This window comes from Lepisma saccharinum, chromosome 5, assembly GCF_977018435.1.
Source record: "Lepisma saccharinum chromosome 5, izLepSacc3.1, whole genome shotgun sequence".
In the NCBI taxonomy this organism is placed as follows: Eukaryota; Metazoa; Arthropoda; class Insecta; order Zygentoma; family Lepismatidae; genus Lepisma; species Lepisma saccharinum.
Genome location: NC_139233.1, coordinates 20,657,150 through 20,677,300, shown reverse-complemented (window position 1 = coordinate 20,677,300; position 20,151 = coordinate 20,657,150). Strand labels below are relative to the sequence as shown.

Here is a 20,151-nt window from a genome sequence, read left to right as displayed (position 1 = left end):
TTCTTCGATGGGGACCTGGCAACTCTGCAGGGCCCCAACTTCCGGTTCAGTCTCTTTCTCCTCACACCGATGATGCTATGAAGTTAGCGAAAATTTTGAATTTTTCTACTGTCCGGTGAGTGTTTCCTTTTACTTTCTTTGATTTTTACTTAGCCCTTTTGGCCCTCCTTGCTTTTATCCATATATATAAGAAGATAGATTATGCCGAAGAAACTGCATTGGTTTGATTTTGATTTGATTTGATTTAGTTTATTTTACTTCACATTTTGTGCCTCTTGGCTAATTTGCGAAGATGGGGATGAGTGATGAAATGATGAAATTGATGAATGGACATTCACAAACAACCAAGCCCGGCCGGGATTCGAACCCGGGTCCCTTGGCGTCGCAGCGTGATGTGCTAACCACTTGGCCACAGGGTCGGGAGAAACTGCATTGGAAACAACAAACGAAACTCTTGAATAATGCTTGGAAAAACAACAATGATATCAGGATTGTTGTAAAATGGGTATATATGTGGCAAAAGTGAGACCGAAGTTTATCATCAATACGGTGAGATGTGATTCAGTTTTCTGCTAAGTTAATATTGCATTTTGTATGTTTATTTTTATGACATCTACATTTCTAAGAGAATCCGAAATCAGTGACATAAAGGACAAACTGAACAAAATATAAGTTATAGAATAATGGGGAGAGGACAAACAACAATACATGCATGCCTTAACCAGTGTTTGAACAGAGAGCTCTGGCTACATAGCACATTATGCTGACCACTCCACAACAGAGGCCAGCATTCATATAAATAAATATATTGCCAATGAGATCCATTTGTTAAATACAATTGTTTGAAGTCCCCTCAATACACAGATTGTGCACGTTACTCAAAAGGTACTCAAAGAAACTCGCAGAAAATGCATATTATATTACCTGCACCACCATCAGCAGAAGGTCCAAGCATATTGTGCACCCTATTAGCATAGAGCACAAACGTCGGATAGGGGATATCATATTTCCTTGCAGCCTGCGACAGGGAGAGACCCTCCTTCAGAACAGAGAAGATCGCTTCCGCCATGGTCTCTGGTCTCCAAGACTTCAGTGGTCCACGTTCACGAAACCGAAGATTGTGCACAAGACTTTGATTGGTATTCCAGCATTTCTGCCACATTGATTGGAGTTGATACTGGTAGCTATCTGCTGCAAGTAAAGCAAGTCAAGACTCATAAACAAAGTATCTTTGCTCGCACAGAATAAGCAAAAGCTCCACAACATAAAACACACCATTCAAACAGCAAATAAAGCACACCACATGTCAGAATTACTTCAAATGAAGCACAACTGAACACTGTGCGAAACACATAATGCATGCAAATGTCAACTCTACGACAATATATAGTGCCAGGAAAGTAGATTATAAGACTAATTATTTTATTTGGTTTTTATTAAAATATTTTCTTTATTGAAAACTCATATGTATGCCAAGGAAATACTCTTCAATTCAAAGTGGTGTAAGGGAGCAACCATTTCTGAAGACACCCAGATGTCAACCGTATAGTGAGGCAGCTCTAGCATCTGGACTAACAGCCAGTACAATTCTCGCTGTGGGGTTTGTATTGTGTGTTGTTCATTTATGTTTGTGATTGTCCCTTCATCTATTTCATCGTACCACTATTCAACCTCATCTTCGCAATTAGCCAAAAGTGGCAGAAACTTGAAGTAAAATAAATCAAATCATTTATACATTCAACTGAAAGCTAATCAGAGCATGTTTTAGCATTTTATGTAACATAAGCAGCCAATTCTTCAACCTTTCTTATTTCTGTTCTTGCACTTTTATAATGTAACATGTTCCTAGCATACAAACCTATCAAGATTGGGACCACAGTAGTCCCAGCACCACATGCCATATCGCAAGAACCATGGATTACATTTCAGTTCAGTTTTCTTTGTTCGTATGTATATGAAGGTATGGCATACTTGAATTTCAACGCAATGTGAGTATTGGAAGTTGGCCAAAAGCAGGTTTTAAAATGCAGGCTTTTCAAACGCACTTAAATGTGTTTAAAAAGTCATAGAACAAGTGCTACAGTGTTTGTTTTATTTTAGCTAGAATAGCATGAGCTTTTTCAGGAGGTACAATGCTGGCATTCTATCTCAATGCAGGTACAGAGGGCCTCCCCAATATCGCAGTGGTAGCACCGTTGACTTGAAATCAAGGGGTCCCAGGTTTGATTCCCGGTGGAGGCACATAGTGGTTTGGATCCCACATCAAACTGTAAGTCCAGTCCCGATTAGCCATACTCTGCATAAAGTGGACTTATAACACCAAATCAACTCAATACAGGCACAATTAGAAGAAGAAGGGTAATTTACTCTTCTGGGAGCTTCCATGTTAATCCGAAGTGAATAGAAACATTCTAGAATGCATCCCTACTATGTACCTACAATGATGCTAAGTATAGCTGAAAATTGTCCCATAGTTTATAATAAAAAAAAAATAATATGTATCATGCAATAGCAAAGAAGTAATGTTGTCATCTAATCCTATGTAGTCTGTTGCTTCTAGCAATGACTATGTATTCTAGTTTCATGAAACTTATGTACCACGAAAGACCACTCTTTGAGAAACTTACTTTATAAATCTTTTCTTAATGCAAAAAATATATTTAGAAACAAAAGAAAAGTTTCCAAAAATGTATTTTTTAAAAGTATTTGGCCTTTATTTAATGAACATCAAAAGCAGTTTCCAACAGCAGGACATAAATGGACAGTCTACAATGAAACAATAGTTGCCCAGCTTACTGCTACACTAAGGTAGTTATCGGCATCTACCATGCTTCTTTAAAAATACTGCATAATGTAATTATTTTTCTTTTTCACTAACCTACTGAATGTAAACAAAACTAGGAACAGTTATTTCCTAGAATTTTCTTATTCTCATTGGTTTATTGCAGGGGCTATATGGGCTCTTCAAAGAGGTTTTTGTAAATTTTTATTTTCTATCTTTTTTTTTTATCTTTTTTTCTTCCTTCCCATAGGAGTGCGATACTTGGAGAGAAAAATGCAACCGTCTCCAGTAAATAGTTTTCCTTCTACTTTTCTTTTTCTCACCCTTATGCTAGCATTTAGTGTGTTTTCAGTTCAGTCAACCAGATCTTATCTTTATATCTTTTGCAGTTTCCCACATTGATAATTTACATGCATCGAAATTATTACTTTTTTAGGCACTTTTGTTTAATATGCCAAGAAAACAATAGATTCTGAATAAAATGTAATGCTTTAGTGCATACACTAAACTTAAATCCAAACATAATTTTTGAAGATGTTATTAAGTAAAGGTAAAGTGTTCCCCTGTGCTTAGCACCACGCCATGAAGGCGTATACGGGGTGTGGGGGTAACGCCACACACTTTCTTGATCCGGTCGTGAGTGGGGGTGATGTGATCAGCACCATGCCCCTAACTGCCTTTACACCCCAGGTTTCCCCAGGTACCCATGTTATTTGATGCTGGGTGGGCACCGGGGCCGCATGTTATTAAGTAGATGTGGTATTATTCTCACTTAAAAAAACTAAATCTTTCACTCACAACATCCCCATTAGCTTATAAACTCCATTCCATCTTCTTTTTAGCTTTTTTTTCCCTCTTAAGAAAAAACGTTAAACAAAATACAGTTTTCTTAAAAGCAACTTTTACTACAATAATAATTGAACTTACTGTTTTGACAAGGACTTTACAAGGTCAATGGACAAAATAGCTTACTTTACAGTGTAATTTACTTTTCTATTTGTGCACACAATACAAAATGGTTTACAAATTCAACAACAAGCAGTGCATAACAAAAGAGTCAAAACAAAACATGCAATAATTTTGACACAATATTGTCCCTTTGGGAGATTTCACACCAAAGTGACAAGCAACATACTGCACATGTTATTTGGGAATGAACTAGTCTACAGCAACATTTCACATTAGCATAGCAGCATGTCATGCTGCATAAGCGTACCTTCGATTGGCTGGCCCCTGGCTGTGTCACGTCAGTGTGAAATCTCCTTTAGATTTTCATCCATTACATGTACACCATCAAACACACGATAAAGTCTTTGAACATTGATCTTTAAATATTGCCAGAATTACCTGAAAGTCTATGGGGAAATTACTACCATACATCTAGCAGCATAAGCTTGGCACATGTCTATTAGTTCTCAACAAACAAACAAACAAATCATGATTTAATCACAAAAGCTTTAAAAGAAAGGAATTATACTAATCCCTTGCAATAATTAGTACGTACAAGGTCACCAAAAAAGGTGGGATTTCATAATCAAATATCTGTCTGTGGGAAGAACTGGATACAGTGGAAGATTTATTTGTTAAAACAGTCACAGGCACATGTGTTTTCCACTTCAGTGCATTTCATGTAAGCATTATTTGGATCTGCATACACATAGAAGCGAGAGCACCAAAGTTCTAGTTGCTACTTTCCTTGTGTGAATTAAATCACAAATTTCTTTTGCATAACCATTATTATTATTATGGTTACGAATTTAGCAACTAAATTAAAAACCTGATCATACTCATATGCATTTTCACTTTTGAACTATTTTCGAGCACATAGTTATTTAACCCATATACCACCAGAAACTGTTTTTCATTCTGTTGAATGATTATGAAATCACTATGTTTTGCTACTCCAATGTATGCATGCTGAAAAGGTCTGTAGCAAGTCAAATGGACCTTTTGAGTAAATTACCCACCTAAGACTTCTGAATTGTCATCACATTATTATTATTATTATTATTATTAATATTGTAAGTCCTCTTGATGCTCAGGTAAGCTATCAGGATGAGATATACAGTTTAAACTGAGATCTGAACCACAACTGTGTGTCCACTGGGAATCAAATTCAGGAGCCAGCTCTCGATTACAAAGCAGTGACAGAATTAGTTCATCATGGCTTTTTAATTGGAATAAGTCAGATTAATTAGTACTTTATTGGTGTCAGCCGATATAGGCATATTGGTAAAATTACTAATAATTTTAATTTTACTGATATATATGCCTGTAATTTAGTGCAAAAATTATGCAATTTTATTATTATTTTTATGAATAAAAATGTAACTCTCACAGCAATGTAAATGTCCAAATATGCAGCTACTGTTTCAAATGCACAACCCATTAAATATACTAATTAAGGAGTTCAAGAAAAATTTGCAATTTAAATTAAATCAATGGATATCAGTTACTGGTAAATTTTATATCAGCACTTGATTGTTATGTCAAAAATTTTATTGGTGCTTTGCTTTGTAAACACTGACTTCCGATGTTGTCTTTGAACAACTACATGATAAACTGAAACATCACCTCAGGCTATATTCAGTGGGCTATCTCCTGACAAGTATCCAAAACATGCTGGGATTTGTCTTCAATAAAGAATTCACACTACGTCACAACATGTAGGCTCCAAGTGTTGTTTATTTCCCCATTGTGGCAGAATGGTTATCATATTGTGTTAAGGCCAGGAGAAGTCCTAGGTTTCCCATAGCCTCTTTTGTCAGTTCATCATTCATCCTCCTCATTATAATTAACCTAAATAAAAAAGGTAATGTACGTAACCAAAAGTTAAAATACAAAAGATTTTGTTGCACAATTTTGGGGAAGATAAGTTTCAGCAGAATTCTGCATTTTTCATGCAAACTGTTTCAATTTCAAGATATGGTGTACACGATTCTTGTCTTTTTTTTAGAAAATATCAACACAAATGTCATAAATGTCAACAGATTCCAACCATTAAAAGAATTAATTAAGAGTTTTTAAGTCCACTTTATGCACAGAAAGATTAATCGAGACTGGACCTACAGTTTAAAATGGAAACTCAACAACTAGTGCCTCCACCAGGTATTGAACCCAAGACCTCTTGATTACAAGGTGACAATGTTACCACTACGCCATCGGGGAGGCACACAAAATATTTGATTTTAATTAAATGTTTTATTTCTCATACATTTACTTTAGTTTCAATGATAAGGAACCGATGATTTAAACAATCGCTAAATAGCAATGATCAAGATATCTGAATGTTGACTTCTCCACGCACACAGTGACTTTCTTTTTTCGAATTTGTGAATTAAATTGAAGTACATTCACATCCCATTCCCAGAGTAAATATTCCGTGCATAATTCCGTTCCTACAATGGAAGGAATTCCTGTATCTATCTTAGAAGAAATATTGTGCTACCACACTTTACAGCTGAAGCCACACAAAATGGACAAATACTGACTATGATATTTAATTATATAATCCGATGCACCTTTCTCGATGACCCTCTATTAGTGAGAAAGCTTTATGAGAAACATGCAACATACTTGTAAGAGTTCTTCTGTCACACTTACTGACTGACTGATCTAAACTTGAACTGATGAAGGTGTTCAGTAGAGGTCTTTGCAAGTGGTAGTTCTCTTGAAGGTTAGCACCAACGGCGTCTGCTTGGATAAAAATAAATTATGTTACATGTGCACAAAAATACTGGTAAACAATACAAAAAAATTCTGGCAAAGCACAAATTACATATAAGCTATTTTGTTGTGGCCAAAATACACATAGGCAGAATAAAAATCCTGCATTTACATTCAATAATTTAATCATATACATGTACACAGCGAAACTTAATTTTAAACACGTACCTCTGCTTGTATCCTGAAAATAAAATATAAAGAAAGTAAAGTAAAGTGCTCCCCTGTGCTTTGCACCATGCCATGAAGGTGTATAGAAGTGTGGAGTTAGGGCCCCACACTTTAATGATCACAGCCGAAGGTAGGGGTGATGTGATCAGCACCATGCCCCTGGCCACCTTTACCCCCAGAGTTTCCTCCAGGTACCCACTTTATACGATGCTGGGTGGGCGCCGGAGCCACTTGAACAGGTGGAAAAAAATCCCGGTTCTCCCCCACCGGGGATCGAACCCGGGCTTTCGCATGGTAGTCAGATGCCCTAACGACTGAGCTACCGCTGAAAATAAAATAAAATGTATGCAAGATATTTCAAACAGATCCTTATAATAAGAATAATGAATGTTAATATCTTCATGGTCAGGAGAATAAATTCTGGTTACTACAAGAGAATGCTATTGTCTTCACATTCTTGTATGAGCAATCTTTTAACATCAATATTTAAGTTTAAAATGTGGCAGTGGTGTACATACAAACCTAGACAACTGCACAAAAAATGATTACTGTATATTTCATAAAAAAATTCCATCACAATTCACTGAAATTATGAACTGTAAACACTACAGTGTAAACCAGATTTTACATTTTCTAATGTTTTAAGTTTTTTCACTTTGTTGCTCTGAAAACATAATCAAGGATCTATTGTATATGCATTAGGCTGAGTTATTCAATTATATACATTATATGACTTCTTTCTTATTTAAGAAATCCATGACCTACAGTCACTTCCTTCTCCCTTAATGCAATTCCTGGATATGCTGCTGGTAATATGAAAGTATTAGTATACGTTGAAATTTTGTAAGGTTGGTTTAAATTGCAACAGTGATCATATTATGACATCCGAGATTTAGCGTGTTACATGCCTTAGAGGTAGTAAATGAAAATGATTATAAACACTTCAAAATTACTTCCAAATAGGAAACTTTAACACTTCCCAGCACGAGGTTTTTTTTTCCTTGGTGTATTCCCAATTATAGATGCTGAATGTTATAAGTCTGAACTAACGTACCATTTACATTGTATATACTCGAACATTACAAAATTAAATGATATTTTTCTTTTCAACTTAAGTAAAGGTTGAATTTATTATTATCTGCAGTTTGCCTGAAGTTATAATACAAAAAAACACTTTTTTTTAACATTTAGAAAAATAGCTTTTGTGTCTCACACACACACCATTTGTATATTTTCAATACACTGCATATATTCAGAGTGGACTTACAATTTGCCAATTAAAAACATGGAAAAATAAAACATATATCAAACATGGATATCTCAGTTACAAGATTGTAGTCTTAACTGCTAAACCATGACATGAGTATCATGAGATAGAAGAAGCATGTTCTCCAATAATTCAGAAACATGCTAATTTGGGGGAACCTTCAACAGATACTGGAAATGATAATTTATATTGCAGTTGTCTTGTGTGTGTCTTCGAATATAATTTTACTACAATAGATGTTTCCACCAATAGTTTCCTTCAGGATCTGCTACAAATATTCTCTTCACAGTGAGAGAACAATTTTTGACTTCTTGGAGAAAGTTGTGGCTAAATTTGAGCCCCTAGTAGACTTGAAATGCAAATTGTCTATTTCTGCAGTTCAAATGTGACCCAATGGCAAAGCATCTGGTTTTCAATGTAGATTCAATTTCTTGGAGGCACAGAGGAACATTTGTGTAGTTTTTCAGTCCAGTTGGTTTTCTGGCAATTCACGCATCATTTTCCACGGTAATGACAGCCAGAATATCATACCAGTCACAAAGCAGACCAAAAATGTCACTAACCCCAAGCATTGCTGCTAATGTCGTACCATCGAGTGCAATTCAAAATGTATTCATACAATTAAAGCTTGGTTCATGCAATATTTCAACATCACATCAGAAGAATTGTACTGTTCTCAAGTTGGATTGCTGAATGGTCATTCCAATATTTCACCAAGGTCACTTGGTTTAACAAAGAGTACCTACTTATATGTGAAAGGAGAGAATTAAAAAATATATAAAAACCGGTATTCATAAGTTAAAATGTTGCAGATTAAAATGTATAAATTCCTACAGAAGAGAAGGCTGTACTGTGTAAGGAGCTTCATGATGCATCAGGTATACAAAACCTCTCTTCCGTAGGAATTTGAACATGTTAACCTTCACCCTTATACATGTACTGCTACAACCCTTTAACTTCCTTGACATGTAAGTACTCCTGTTTCATATCCCTGATGAAGCCAAGTGACCTTGGTGAAATATTGGAACCATTCCACATGCCAAGATGAGTAATTCTTTTGATATTTGTGTATAGTGTTGCAGTTCTGGTGCCCAACTACCTCATGCAGCATCAGTAATGTCCATCCAGGCTGCAGTATGGCACAGTGGTAACATCGCCACATTGTAACCAAGGTTTCCTGGATTCGATAACTAGTGGAAGCACATAGTGGTTTGGATCCAACTTTAAACTGTAGGTCCAGTACCAATTAACCTTTCCATGCATAAAGTGGACTTAAAAACAAACTCAAACCAACAAGTAACGTCCATCTCAACATAAGATGCAGAATTTGTGTTTGTTTTTCTTATTTAGTGTTACTTTCATGCCACTTCTGGCTAATCATAATGATGATGATGAGTGATGATTGGATGAAGAGGCACTAACAAAGAACACCCATTCCCAAACAGGAATTTGAACCCAGGAACTTTAGTGGAGAGATTGAAAGTAGACCATGTAACACAATAACCAAACCGCCATAAGAAGAGAATGAAACTGCATTAATTAGCAGTATGGAGCTCCTGTATGGTTGTACATTAAATACCTTTGGATTGAGTGATCATGGGTTTGATCTAAAGTAGGAATGGGACATTATTGGTAAAAGGTAAAGTTTCCCATGCATATAGCATTGAGCCAAGAAGGCACATTTAGGGAATGTTGGGGGTAGGACCCCGCACATTCTCCATCTCTGCCATTTTGCAGGTGATGTGATCAGCACCATGCTACAGGCTCCTTTAGCCCCCAGGTATCCATTCATTTGATGCTGGGTGAGACCCGGAGACACTTTATGCGGGGACAAGACCAGAAAAATTCCTACCTTAGACCACTCACTTGGTATTAGCAATTATTATAATATTATTATTATATACCCTGGGAATCAAACCTGGGTCTCCCGCGTGGCAATCAGACACCCTACTGACTAGACCACTGCAGGCCTGTACTCTTACTGGTACTGATTAATATAGGCACATCAGTTATTCAGTAAAATTACCAATACTTTTACCAGTCCAATATATCTATAAATAGCCTGTAATTTAGTGCAAAATTCTGCCTATTATTCTGTTATTATTTTTATGAATATAAATGCATAATTCATATGCCCTGTTTTAGTAAAGTAGTGTCTAAATGCATAGTTCTTTTTAAAGACAAAACCTGTTGTAGTTACCTGGTTATATACACGAGTTCAGTGAACCATTCATGTTCTTCAAGGTAGATTTGCAACTTTATACTGGGTGGGTGGAATATCAGCACTTTATTGGTATTGGAAATAAATTCATATTAGTCCATCCTGTGGGAATGCACCCCCAACCTCCAAAAAATTAATTGGTGTTGACCAATCATCTGGAGGTCAGCTTATAATGAGATGTTAACTACTGGAAAAGAAGTAATTATATACTTTGGTTTTGAAAGCAAAAAGAGCAGCAGATATGGAACTACATGCGCTCTCTAATCAGGAATTGGCTGTTGAACGACCTTTACTTTTAAACAGTAAAATTTACTTTGTGCAGTGACAACACCTGGCCAACCAACTCCCCTTCCCCCACAGGAAAACAAAAAAAAAAGAAAAACTAAATACATGCTTCTTTTCCTCAAATACTTTTCTTCCGTGTATACTGAATGTGACTGCCTTCCCCTTCTACCTCCTTGCTATTTTTTTCTGGCTTTGTAAATGCATTTATGTATTACAAACTGTTCCAATATGCATGAAACTATTCCCACTTCATAACACAATGCTGCACAAAAAAAATCTGTCTACAATTATATGTACTCCAGTAGAATGTATGCACAAATTTCATCAGTAGCTAGTTATTAGTGTGGTATATTACGATCATACACTGTAGCACAAAATTCTGTGAAGAAAAATGTTTAACGTTCTTACACTTGTCTGATTCGAAGCCATTTATTTGACCAATAAATAATTGTAATCTCTGGACAAACCTAAAGAAACTTAGTTCTTACTTTATGACTAGGCATGTGGCCAACAACCTGTCCCTTCGATGTTGTTAATTCTTGTGAGGACACCCATGTTGAAAAGGCAGTGAAGAATTCACTTTCATAAGTTACATGTTTTTCTGTTGGGAGGAGAGGGGAGGTATTATTTACACTTTCAGATCTTTCCCCATGAAAAAATTATCTTAAATTATAACGAGACTTTGCTGAAATGTAACGTTCACAATAAAGTCATATTTTCACATGAATAAGTTCAGAAGTTCCATCAGCACATCTAATCATTTTAATGCTAATAAATTGGTTCCCGTAAAAATTTGATTTCTATCAGCATGCATTGCTTTTCTAACTTTTGGATTAATTGCAATGATGAGAATCAATGAACAACTGATTAAACGGAAGTTGGGACAAACACAATGACACAACCAGAACAAAAAATTGTGGCACACACCTGTACATAATTTAATTTTTACAGTCCAAGAAATGTATTTTAATTTGTAATTATTATAACAAATTGTATTATTAAGTACATTTGTTAATATAGTAAATATTACTTGAAGAAATGGAATATTTTGATTTTGTATTCATATCGTGTGTACATTTATTATTGTTGATATTATAAGTAATAGTCAGTGTTTGTTGAAATGTTCACAACTTCGAATTCAGATGGAGACAATTGATAGTATTATATTCTTCAATTTACCATAAGGACAAATAGCAAGTAGAGTTCTAAATTAATTAATTCTTGCATATAAAACATGTCTTTCACAATGCATAAGAAGGTACTATACTTGTCAGCATAACTACAACTTCCAGTTTTAGAAATATGTTGACAAGTGTACAGTCACGGACACTTCTGGGTTGTAATGATACCATTGACTTTGAAGGGATTATTACAACCCGGAAGTGTCCATGACTGTACATGAACACTAATTTGAGTGTGCGTGCGTGTTTTGTTTCCTGGAGTAACTATAGGGTGATTATAAAGTCTCAATAAACTAGAAAAAGAGGCTTGAGATTAGAATAAATGTACTGGATGAAATTCCGAGTACATGGTAACAAATAATCAACATTGAAAGAAAAAATATCGGACATAATAAGTGGCGTACAGAAGAAAATCCAAAAGTGTCGCCTCATCATACTTCCACATGAGCACCCTGCATGTCTACACATGAATCCCAAATGCCTTTGAGACCATTGCCGGTGTCATGTTGAGCACTGGATACATTGACATAGGTGTTGAAGAGAGGTGATCTTCATCCTGTACACCTGTGACTTGATGCAGCCCCATTCAAAAAAGTCAAGAGTTGAGAGATTCTGAGATCGTGGTGCCCATATCCATTAGGAGTCCCTACCAATCCACCTATGTGGAAACGTAACATTCAAATACGCACGAACCATTTTTGCCAAGTGAGGTGGAGCTCCATCGTGTTGGAAAACCACGATTTCCAAGATGCCATCCTGCTTTAATTGTGGTTAAAGGAAACAATTGCAGCATACTGAGATACGCATTGCCTGTCACTGTGCGTCCTTAGAAGAAAAATGGATCGTATACCATGGGCTTTGTGATCCTCAACCACACATTGACTTTGGGGGGTGTTTAGTCCTGATTGGAGAACTTCATGTGGCTGTTCATTGGCCCACACTCGGCAGTTGTGTTGGTTGACAATTCCACATGTGTGGAAGGTAGCTTCATCACTAAACACGTGTTTAATCAAATCTCCTCCTCCACTGACTGCAACAGCTATGCACACATTGTTTCGCGACCAGCATAGTCCTCCCTTTCTAACTTGTGCTCCACCTGAAGGTAGTATGACCAATTTTTTTAGTAGTAGTAGTAGTGTGTAATGTGGTGTCTTCCACACAGTAGTTGTGGTAACAACAGCTCCCGGCTTAGCCTTCTTGTTGATGCTTTTGGCCTTCTGGTGATGATATCTTCTACCCGTTGCATGGTTTCAGCTGCTACGCTGTGCCTTCCTGAATGTTTAACATCATGCACAGTACCTGCTCGCTTGAATTTTTGAACCAGTAGCCTGATATTAGCCCTGGTTGGAGCAAATTTGTGGAATTTCCTTCCGAAAGTTGCCTGGAGCTCTTTGAAGCTTAATCCCTGCAAACATCCACACACTACAGCTATTCTCTCTTCAGTAATCAGCATCTTTCACATCACATACAAGAGAAAAAAGAAATCAGCAATTTTCACAAAAATGGATTACAACTTTACAATCACCCTGTATTAATGGCTGGAATAACCAAGAAGTCTCCAGACCTTTTGAATCTTTCCTACATTCTTCTAGTACTTGTCACGTGGATTTCTCAGTTACTTTCATCTTCAAAACTACACTGATCTTCATTTTCTCCTGTCTTCTCCATTTGGATAAGATAGTCTGTTTTATAAACTCCTGACCGTGTGTTTCAGATCAGTTTTTTAAAGAAGAGACCAAGATCATCTTGTCTCCACAACTTGCAATTCTTTCCCTTGCCACTTTTGTAATAGTTCACTTCACTACACTATTATAAATTCTCATACTTTTCTGCCGGCCCCGTGGTGGAGTGGTTAGCACATCGTGCTACGATGCCAGGGGTTCCAGGTTCGAATCCCAGGCTTGGCATGGATGTTCGTGAGTTGTCCATTCATCACTCATCCCCATCTTCGCAAATTAGCCAAAAGTGGCACAAAAAGCGAAGTAAAATAAAGCAAATCAATCAATCTTACTTTTCTATCATAATACAAGAAAATAGTTATCATTGCTGAAGAATGAGTTCAATCTTTTCGGCCTGTGTATGTGACTGGTGTCCACCCACCATAGTGAGGAATTTGGGGACCTACAAATGAGTAGTGTAACCTGTCACGGTAACCTACAACAACGACTGGGAGTTTGTTGTGCTGACCACACGTCACTCCATAACTGGTTGGATGATCTCCTGAGGTGGGAGTGGGACGGCAGTCTGTAGGTAGGCCCTCGGTAGGTCGGCCCTCATGGGCTGTTGTGCCATGGGTTATTATTATTTGTTATCAACAGTTACACACCGAAAACTTTAAGCCATTATCACTTTGAACTGACATGATACTATTGCCCAGTGATCAGAATGCTACATTTTAAAAGTAGCTTCGCTACAGCTACAGCTACTCTTCCAAAATGTAGCTTCGCTACAGCTACATTTACCAAAAAGTAGCTTCGCTACAGCTACATTTACCAAAAAGTAGCTCGCTACGCTACTCCTGTTCGCTACTCGCTACTTTTTGCGCTACTTCTGGATAAAAAAAAAATAACCATGTGGATATTAACAAAATCCCCTACTACTGGTAAATAGATTCTGTTATTTATTATCATGGTTCCCGTCATTAGATAATTTTGAAAGCAACGTTACTTCAGTTACTTATTTTTACTATAGTTTTTGATATTAACATACCTATGCTAGTGGCATTTCAATTCAAACTGGATATATGAATATTGCAATTAGGGTGTTACCCAAATTAATGATTACAACTATACACAAATGAAATTTGGTAGTATTACGTATTTATGTTCATATCAACATATTTTTCTTGAGAATAAATATTTCATTCTTTAATAGACTGATATGATGGCAGTATTTTGAATGAAAAGTACCTGGGGCCCTTTTATTACAAAAGGGCTCCAGGTTCGATACCCAGCGGAGGCACATAGTGGTTAAGATCCAGTCTTCATCAGCTTATATATGCATAAAATAGACTCAAAACAAAAACTAGGAAAGATGCCAAGTTGGAAGGATGAGATCCTCCTGCTCCTCCATTCCCCACTGTTACGTACCCAATAGGACCAAGTAATGTGAATAGTTTGCCAAAGAAGAATAGAGATGGCAGCACCAGGCGTGCAAGGTTAAGAATTGGCATAATATACGTGAATAATTTTATAAATAAGAACAAAGCAAATTGGAAAGATGAAAAACAATAGAATATATTATAAGAAGACAAAGAATAAATATGAAAGAAGTAAATTAATATATATATTTTATAAATCAAATCAGTGATCACATGTAAGTTAATATGAAAATTAAGGAAGTCAAAGCACTGATACAAGTTTGTGTCTTTGAACAGATATTGCATCTGTCTGATTGATTTACCATTCCCATAGAGGAAATTTTGTTTACATCAGTGGCGAGCGCGTTCTGATCGACGCCCCACAGCACTTTTTGGTTGCGCAGTTTAACCGTAGCACCTACTTGGATGCGCGTGTCAATCGTTTGCACCAAGTATACACTCTGTTGTACCTAGTTAGTGGTGGCACGTTCCAATTGCAGCCCCAAGGGAGGATATTAGTATTATTCCCAAAGCTTAAAGGAAAAAGTTGGAAAAGGATAAAGGAATTCGTTAAATAGTCAAAACCTAAATTGAAATCCATAGGGAAGTTCACAAAGAAGACAAGAAGGAAGTCCAGATCCAGAATGTCCATTAAGAGGGAAGTCCAGATCCTCCATATTGAGAAGGAAGTCCAGATCCAGACCGTCCATTGAGAAGGATGTTCCGATCCAGACCGTCCATTGAGAAGGAAGTCCTGATCCAGATCTGCCCATTACGAAGGAAGTACAAATAGAAGAATATCCAAATAGAGAAAATAAATAATAAAAAGAATATTGAGATGAAAATTGACTGTAAACGAGAAAATTATAGAAGAATGTAGCTTATCATGTAAATATTCTTACTCCATGTATCCTGCGTTTAAATAATATATTCGTTTAAACGTCTCCATTGGAAGGCATCCTGTCTGGTTTCGTTATCTACAAACAACCCTACCCTGTAGATAAGCTAGATGAGTTTTAAGATTAAGGTTTATGTACCTTTGCACCAAATGAAGGTAGCACCACACTGCTCATCTTCCTCGTTCTCACAATTAGCCGAAAATGGCAGAAAGTGACTATAGATAAGAGAATAATTAAATAAACCATTCATCCTCATTGTCATGATTGAGAAGAGTTGAAAAATAGATGGGGAGATAAACAGAAGAGGACAAATGGGTGGTGGACTATATCAAAGCGTTCGAAGATTAATAAGGAACAGGGATGTACCTATGAAATGCAAGAAGGTAATATATAACACATAGTATGTGCCAATAATTACGTGACATAGAGACACAAGAAAAAGATGCAGGCAGTGGAGATGAAATTTTTAAGGAGTCTATGGGAGAAGACTAGAAGGGATACAATAAGGAATGAGGAGATCCAACAGACAGTGGATGTGGTGAAGCTTCAGGACAGGATAGATCAGGCACGGATGAGATGGTTCGGGCACATGAAGAGGATGGATGCAGAAAGACTACCAGTAAGAGATTATAATGCACAAGGAGTGGGAATAAGGCCAAGGGGGAGACCAAGATGTCGGTGGAAAGAGCAGATAGCGGAGAATGTTAGGAGAAGAGGACAAGATTGTAACACCGTGAAAAGAGAGGAGTGGTGGAAGACCAGGAAATAATGGAGAGGCTTGACTTCTATGCCAAGCCAGTAAGAGGCAGGAAACTGCGAAGGATGATGATGATGATGTCATGATTAGCAATGGTTACAGAAAAGTGACGCAAAAGTAGGAAAAATACATAAATTTGAAAACTATGTATATTAACTAAAGAAAATTGTCGTTTCTGCAGGAAAGTCAATAACTCGTACGTACTTTTTACAATATGATAAAATATATTGAGGAAGCTGTCGTGTAAACCCGAGTGTTCTAAACGTATTGTAATTTTAAAATTTGTGAACAAATATTATTGCGAAAATAATTGTAATTAACGAAACTCTATCATTCTTGTAACAATGATATCTTGCTGATGAGATCCTATATACTGACAATGATCAGTGCTGTAAACGTACTGAACCATTTATTGCTGGCACTATTCCTTTGTCAGTGCAATTGAAAATCCATCGCTCATTTTTACGCTGCAAGTTGTGTCTTACACAGCAATTAATGACATTTTGGTGTCTCTTACACCATGAATATCCACAGGATTTGTTCCGGGGGTAATGTAAACGAGGCACTTTTTCCGGCGGTGCAGAAAACGAGGCATGTTTCTCCCCAAAATAGCGATGCAGCCCAAAAAAACGTAGCTGTTAGTTGGAATATATTCATATATGTCAGTTAGTTATCTGGATATCTGAATTATTCAGATACTAATTAAATAAGATGCAGATATCTATAATGTACAATCTAGATAATCTGTATTTCCATGTAATAGACTTTGTCTTTATGAACCTCCTGCAAAATTAAAGGTTATTGTCGACTTTTCTGACGCTGTTACCACATTCAAAATTCACCTCGAAATGCTGAGAGAAAATGTAGCTGTAGCGAAATTTTCGCTACAACTACAGGAATTTTGTAGCTTCGCTACCGCTACAACTACAATTTTCAAAATGTAGCGTCGCTACAGCTACAGCTACAAATTTTGTAGATAGCTACTGTAGCGACGCTACTTCTGACCACTGCTATTGCCAATATTACTACAGATTCCCATCAATACTTTTAAATTGTAACAATTCAAAGTAGTTCATAATATTTATAAATTTAAGATATATATATACATGTTTCATTGCAATTATGTCATACAAATTTGCTTCAGTTTTGCTTTCAAATATTCATAATTTCACATAATCCATTCCTTCCGCATAACATTGTTGTAAACATTGCTAATTTTGAAAAAAATCCAGGATATTTAGACTCCACGAAAGTGTCATGCTGCATTTTTGCAGATCACCTGGAATGTGGAAAGTACCTGTGATTAAATATGAACTGATACTTTACGATATTGACTGGTATTGATATTGGCTCAACCCTAATTCTATCACACATGTGTGAAATGCTAGTGGCGAAGTCTTATTCCCACTGACCACTCACCTCATGCAATTAACACTCAACATCTTCAGTGTTTTTGTAATGTTTTAAAGAAATATTCTCTAGATCCATTTGCAAAGATTATTTTCCTTCAGCCTCTCACAATTTAAAATTCCAAGTGAAGTTCATACGAGGGTCACTATTTATATTGTGAGCCTTGGCAACACTGATTGAAGTTAGGCGCGATTTGACGTTTGCACGGAATCGTCTGGCATTATTGACCATAACTTAATTCAAATGTTTTGTCAATAGATTCATTTGTGTTGTTTATGTTGCCTTGGAGATTGCGCGACAACAATAAAATGGAATTAACTCGTGAACATTTTCATGCGATGATTTTTTACGATTTTCGACGTGAATTATCAAGACAAGAGTGCATCGATCAACTTACTTCCACATTTGGCAATGAAGCCCCATCCTTTGCCACTGTGAAACGCTGGTATAACGAATTTAATTGTGGCCGCCATTCGCTCACCGACGAGATTCGCGAAGGTCGTCCAAAATCAGTTGTTGTTCAAGAAAACATTGATGCTGTGCAAAACCTAATACTGCAAGATCGTCATGTGACATGCTATGAGATTGAGGCAACCATAGGCATTAGTTCCACCAGCATATATAAAATATTACGTGATCATTTAGCTGTGAGAAAGGTATGTTCTCGTTGGATCCCACACAATTTGACAAAAACTCAAAAAGACGCTCGCGTCAATTGGTGCAAACAAATGCTCAATAAATACAATCGTGGTGCTTCAAAAGACGTATATAAGATTGTAACAGGTGACGAATCATGGATATATGCATATGAGCCGGAACGTAAACAGCAGTCAACTGTATGGGTGTTTCAAGATGAACCCAATCCACCAAAAGTTGTTCCGAGCTTGAAGCACATCGAAACAAATGGTTGCCTGCTTTTTCGGGAAAACTGGTCATGTGGTAACTGTGCCTTTAGAGGAACGTAGAACGGTCAACTCTGAATGGTACACAACAATTTGTTTGCCAGAGGTCTTCTGTCAAATACGGAAAACAAACAAACGCCGTCGGATCATTCTTCATCAAGACAATGCCAGCTGTCACACATCTTGTCTAACAAACGACTTTATGAACAGTCAAAAAATCGAATTAATGGGTCATCCGCCATACAGTCCTGATTTGGCACCCAATGACTTCTTCTTGTTCCCGAATGTCAAGAATAAATTGCGTGGACAACGATTTTCGTCGGCGGAAGACTCCGTTGATGCGTTCAAAAACCATATTATGGAGGTGTCTCAAGAAGATTGGAAAAACTGCTTTGACAAATGGTTCGAACGAATGCAAAAGTGTATTGACCATAAAGGAGAATACTTCGAAAAACAATAAAGCAGTTTTCAATGCCAAATTCCTGTTTTTTCATTGTTAGGCTCAAAATATAAATAGTGACCCTCGTACAATACCATGTATATTATTCAAAATAATTTACGATTGTAAAGATTGTAACAGTGAACTATAATAAGAGTTCTGTTTTAAGTCTACTTTTATGCACTGATGGGTTAATCAAAACTGAACATCCGGTTTAAAGTGGGATCCGAACCACTATGTGCCTCCACTGGGTATCGCTGGAATCCCTTGATTACAAGGTTAAGGTATTACCACTATGCCATCAGGAAGCCCATGAACTCTGAAGAAGCACCAGCACTGGCAGGCTAGTACCAATTTTCATTGAAAATAGTTATTTTCCATTTACCTAGCATGATAGTCATTCTGATATTGCAAAACAGATCACAGTCCATTGTGTAGGATTCTACAATTCTTCTTAACTTAAAACTGAAATGTACGTATGTTGTGGGCCAAACAATTCTAAACTAAGCGAGTTATTTAACATGCAGTTTCACACAGTGACCAGTAAAGTCTCATTGAAAAAGGGGGGGGGGGAGGGATTCTACCATCCAAGATGGCTGTGCTATTCCATGTGCTATCCTTTTCATATTCTTAAATTTAAAGTTTCTTACTATTATTTTTTATAGGCTGGCTTTTAGCTTTTCCTACTCTTCTTGATTGGATGTGGCAAATAATACAATGTAAACTACATGAACATAATTTTTGATAATATGTGCAGGAAATTAGTTGTAATTAGTAAAAAAACTGTATCCCATACATCACAAATACCAGAAGGAACATACATTTGATGTCCATTATATACTCATTTTCAAATATCCACTGGATCTACTTTTAAATATCCAATTCTGGGTATACAGAAAACGTCTACATCTTATTTATAAAAAATCCTTATACTTATATAAATATTAGGTATACTTTAGCAATGAATTAGAAATGAACTACAACTCATTTCCATCTAATTCAATCATCCTGACACAAAAAAAATGTCTTTTATAT

General features: G+C 36.6%; 1 protein-coding gene across 7 annotated transcripts in view; it reads right to left on the bottom strand.

The window, feature by feature from the left end:
* The window catches only part of LOC145987701 (protein bric-a-brac 1-like), a 663,074-nt gene that overhangs the window by 16,598 nt on the left and 626,325 nt on the right, over positions 1 to 20,151 (bottom strand). For 3 of the 7 annotated variants that reach the window (XM_083122257.1, XM_083122262.1, XM_083122258.1), the window contains 2 exons: positions 6,359 to 6,475; positions 925 to 1,191 (listed from right to left, as the gene is read on the bottom strand). In XM_083122257.1, the coding sequence (XP_082978383.1) occupies positions 925 to 1,191; positions 6,359 to 6,475 (384 nt within the window). The remainder of the gene's footprint in view (positions 1 to 924; positions 1,192 to 6,358; positions 6,476 to 20,151) is intronic. The other 4 variants (XM_083122260.1, XM_083122263.1, XM_083122259.1 and 1 more) reach the window with 3 other exon arrangements.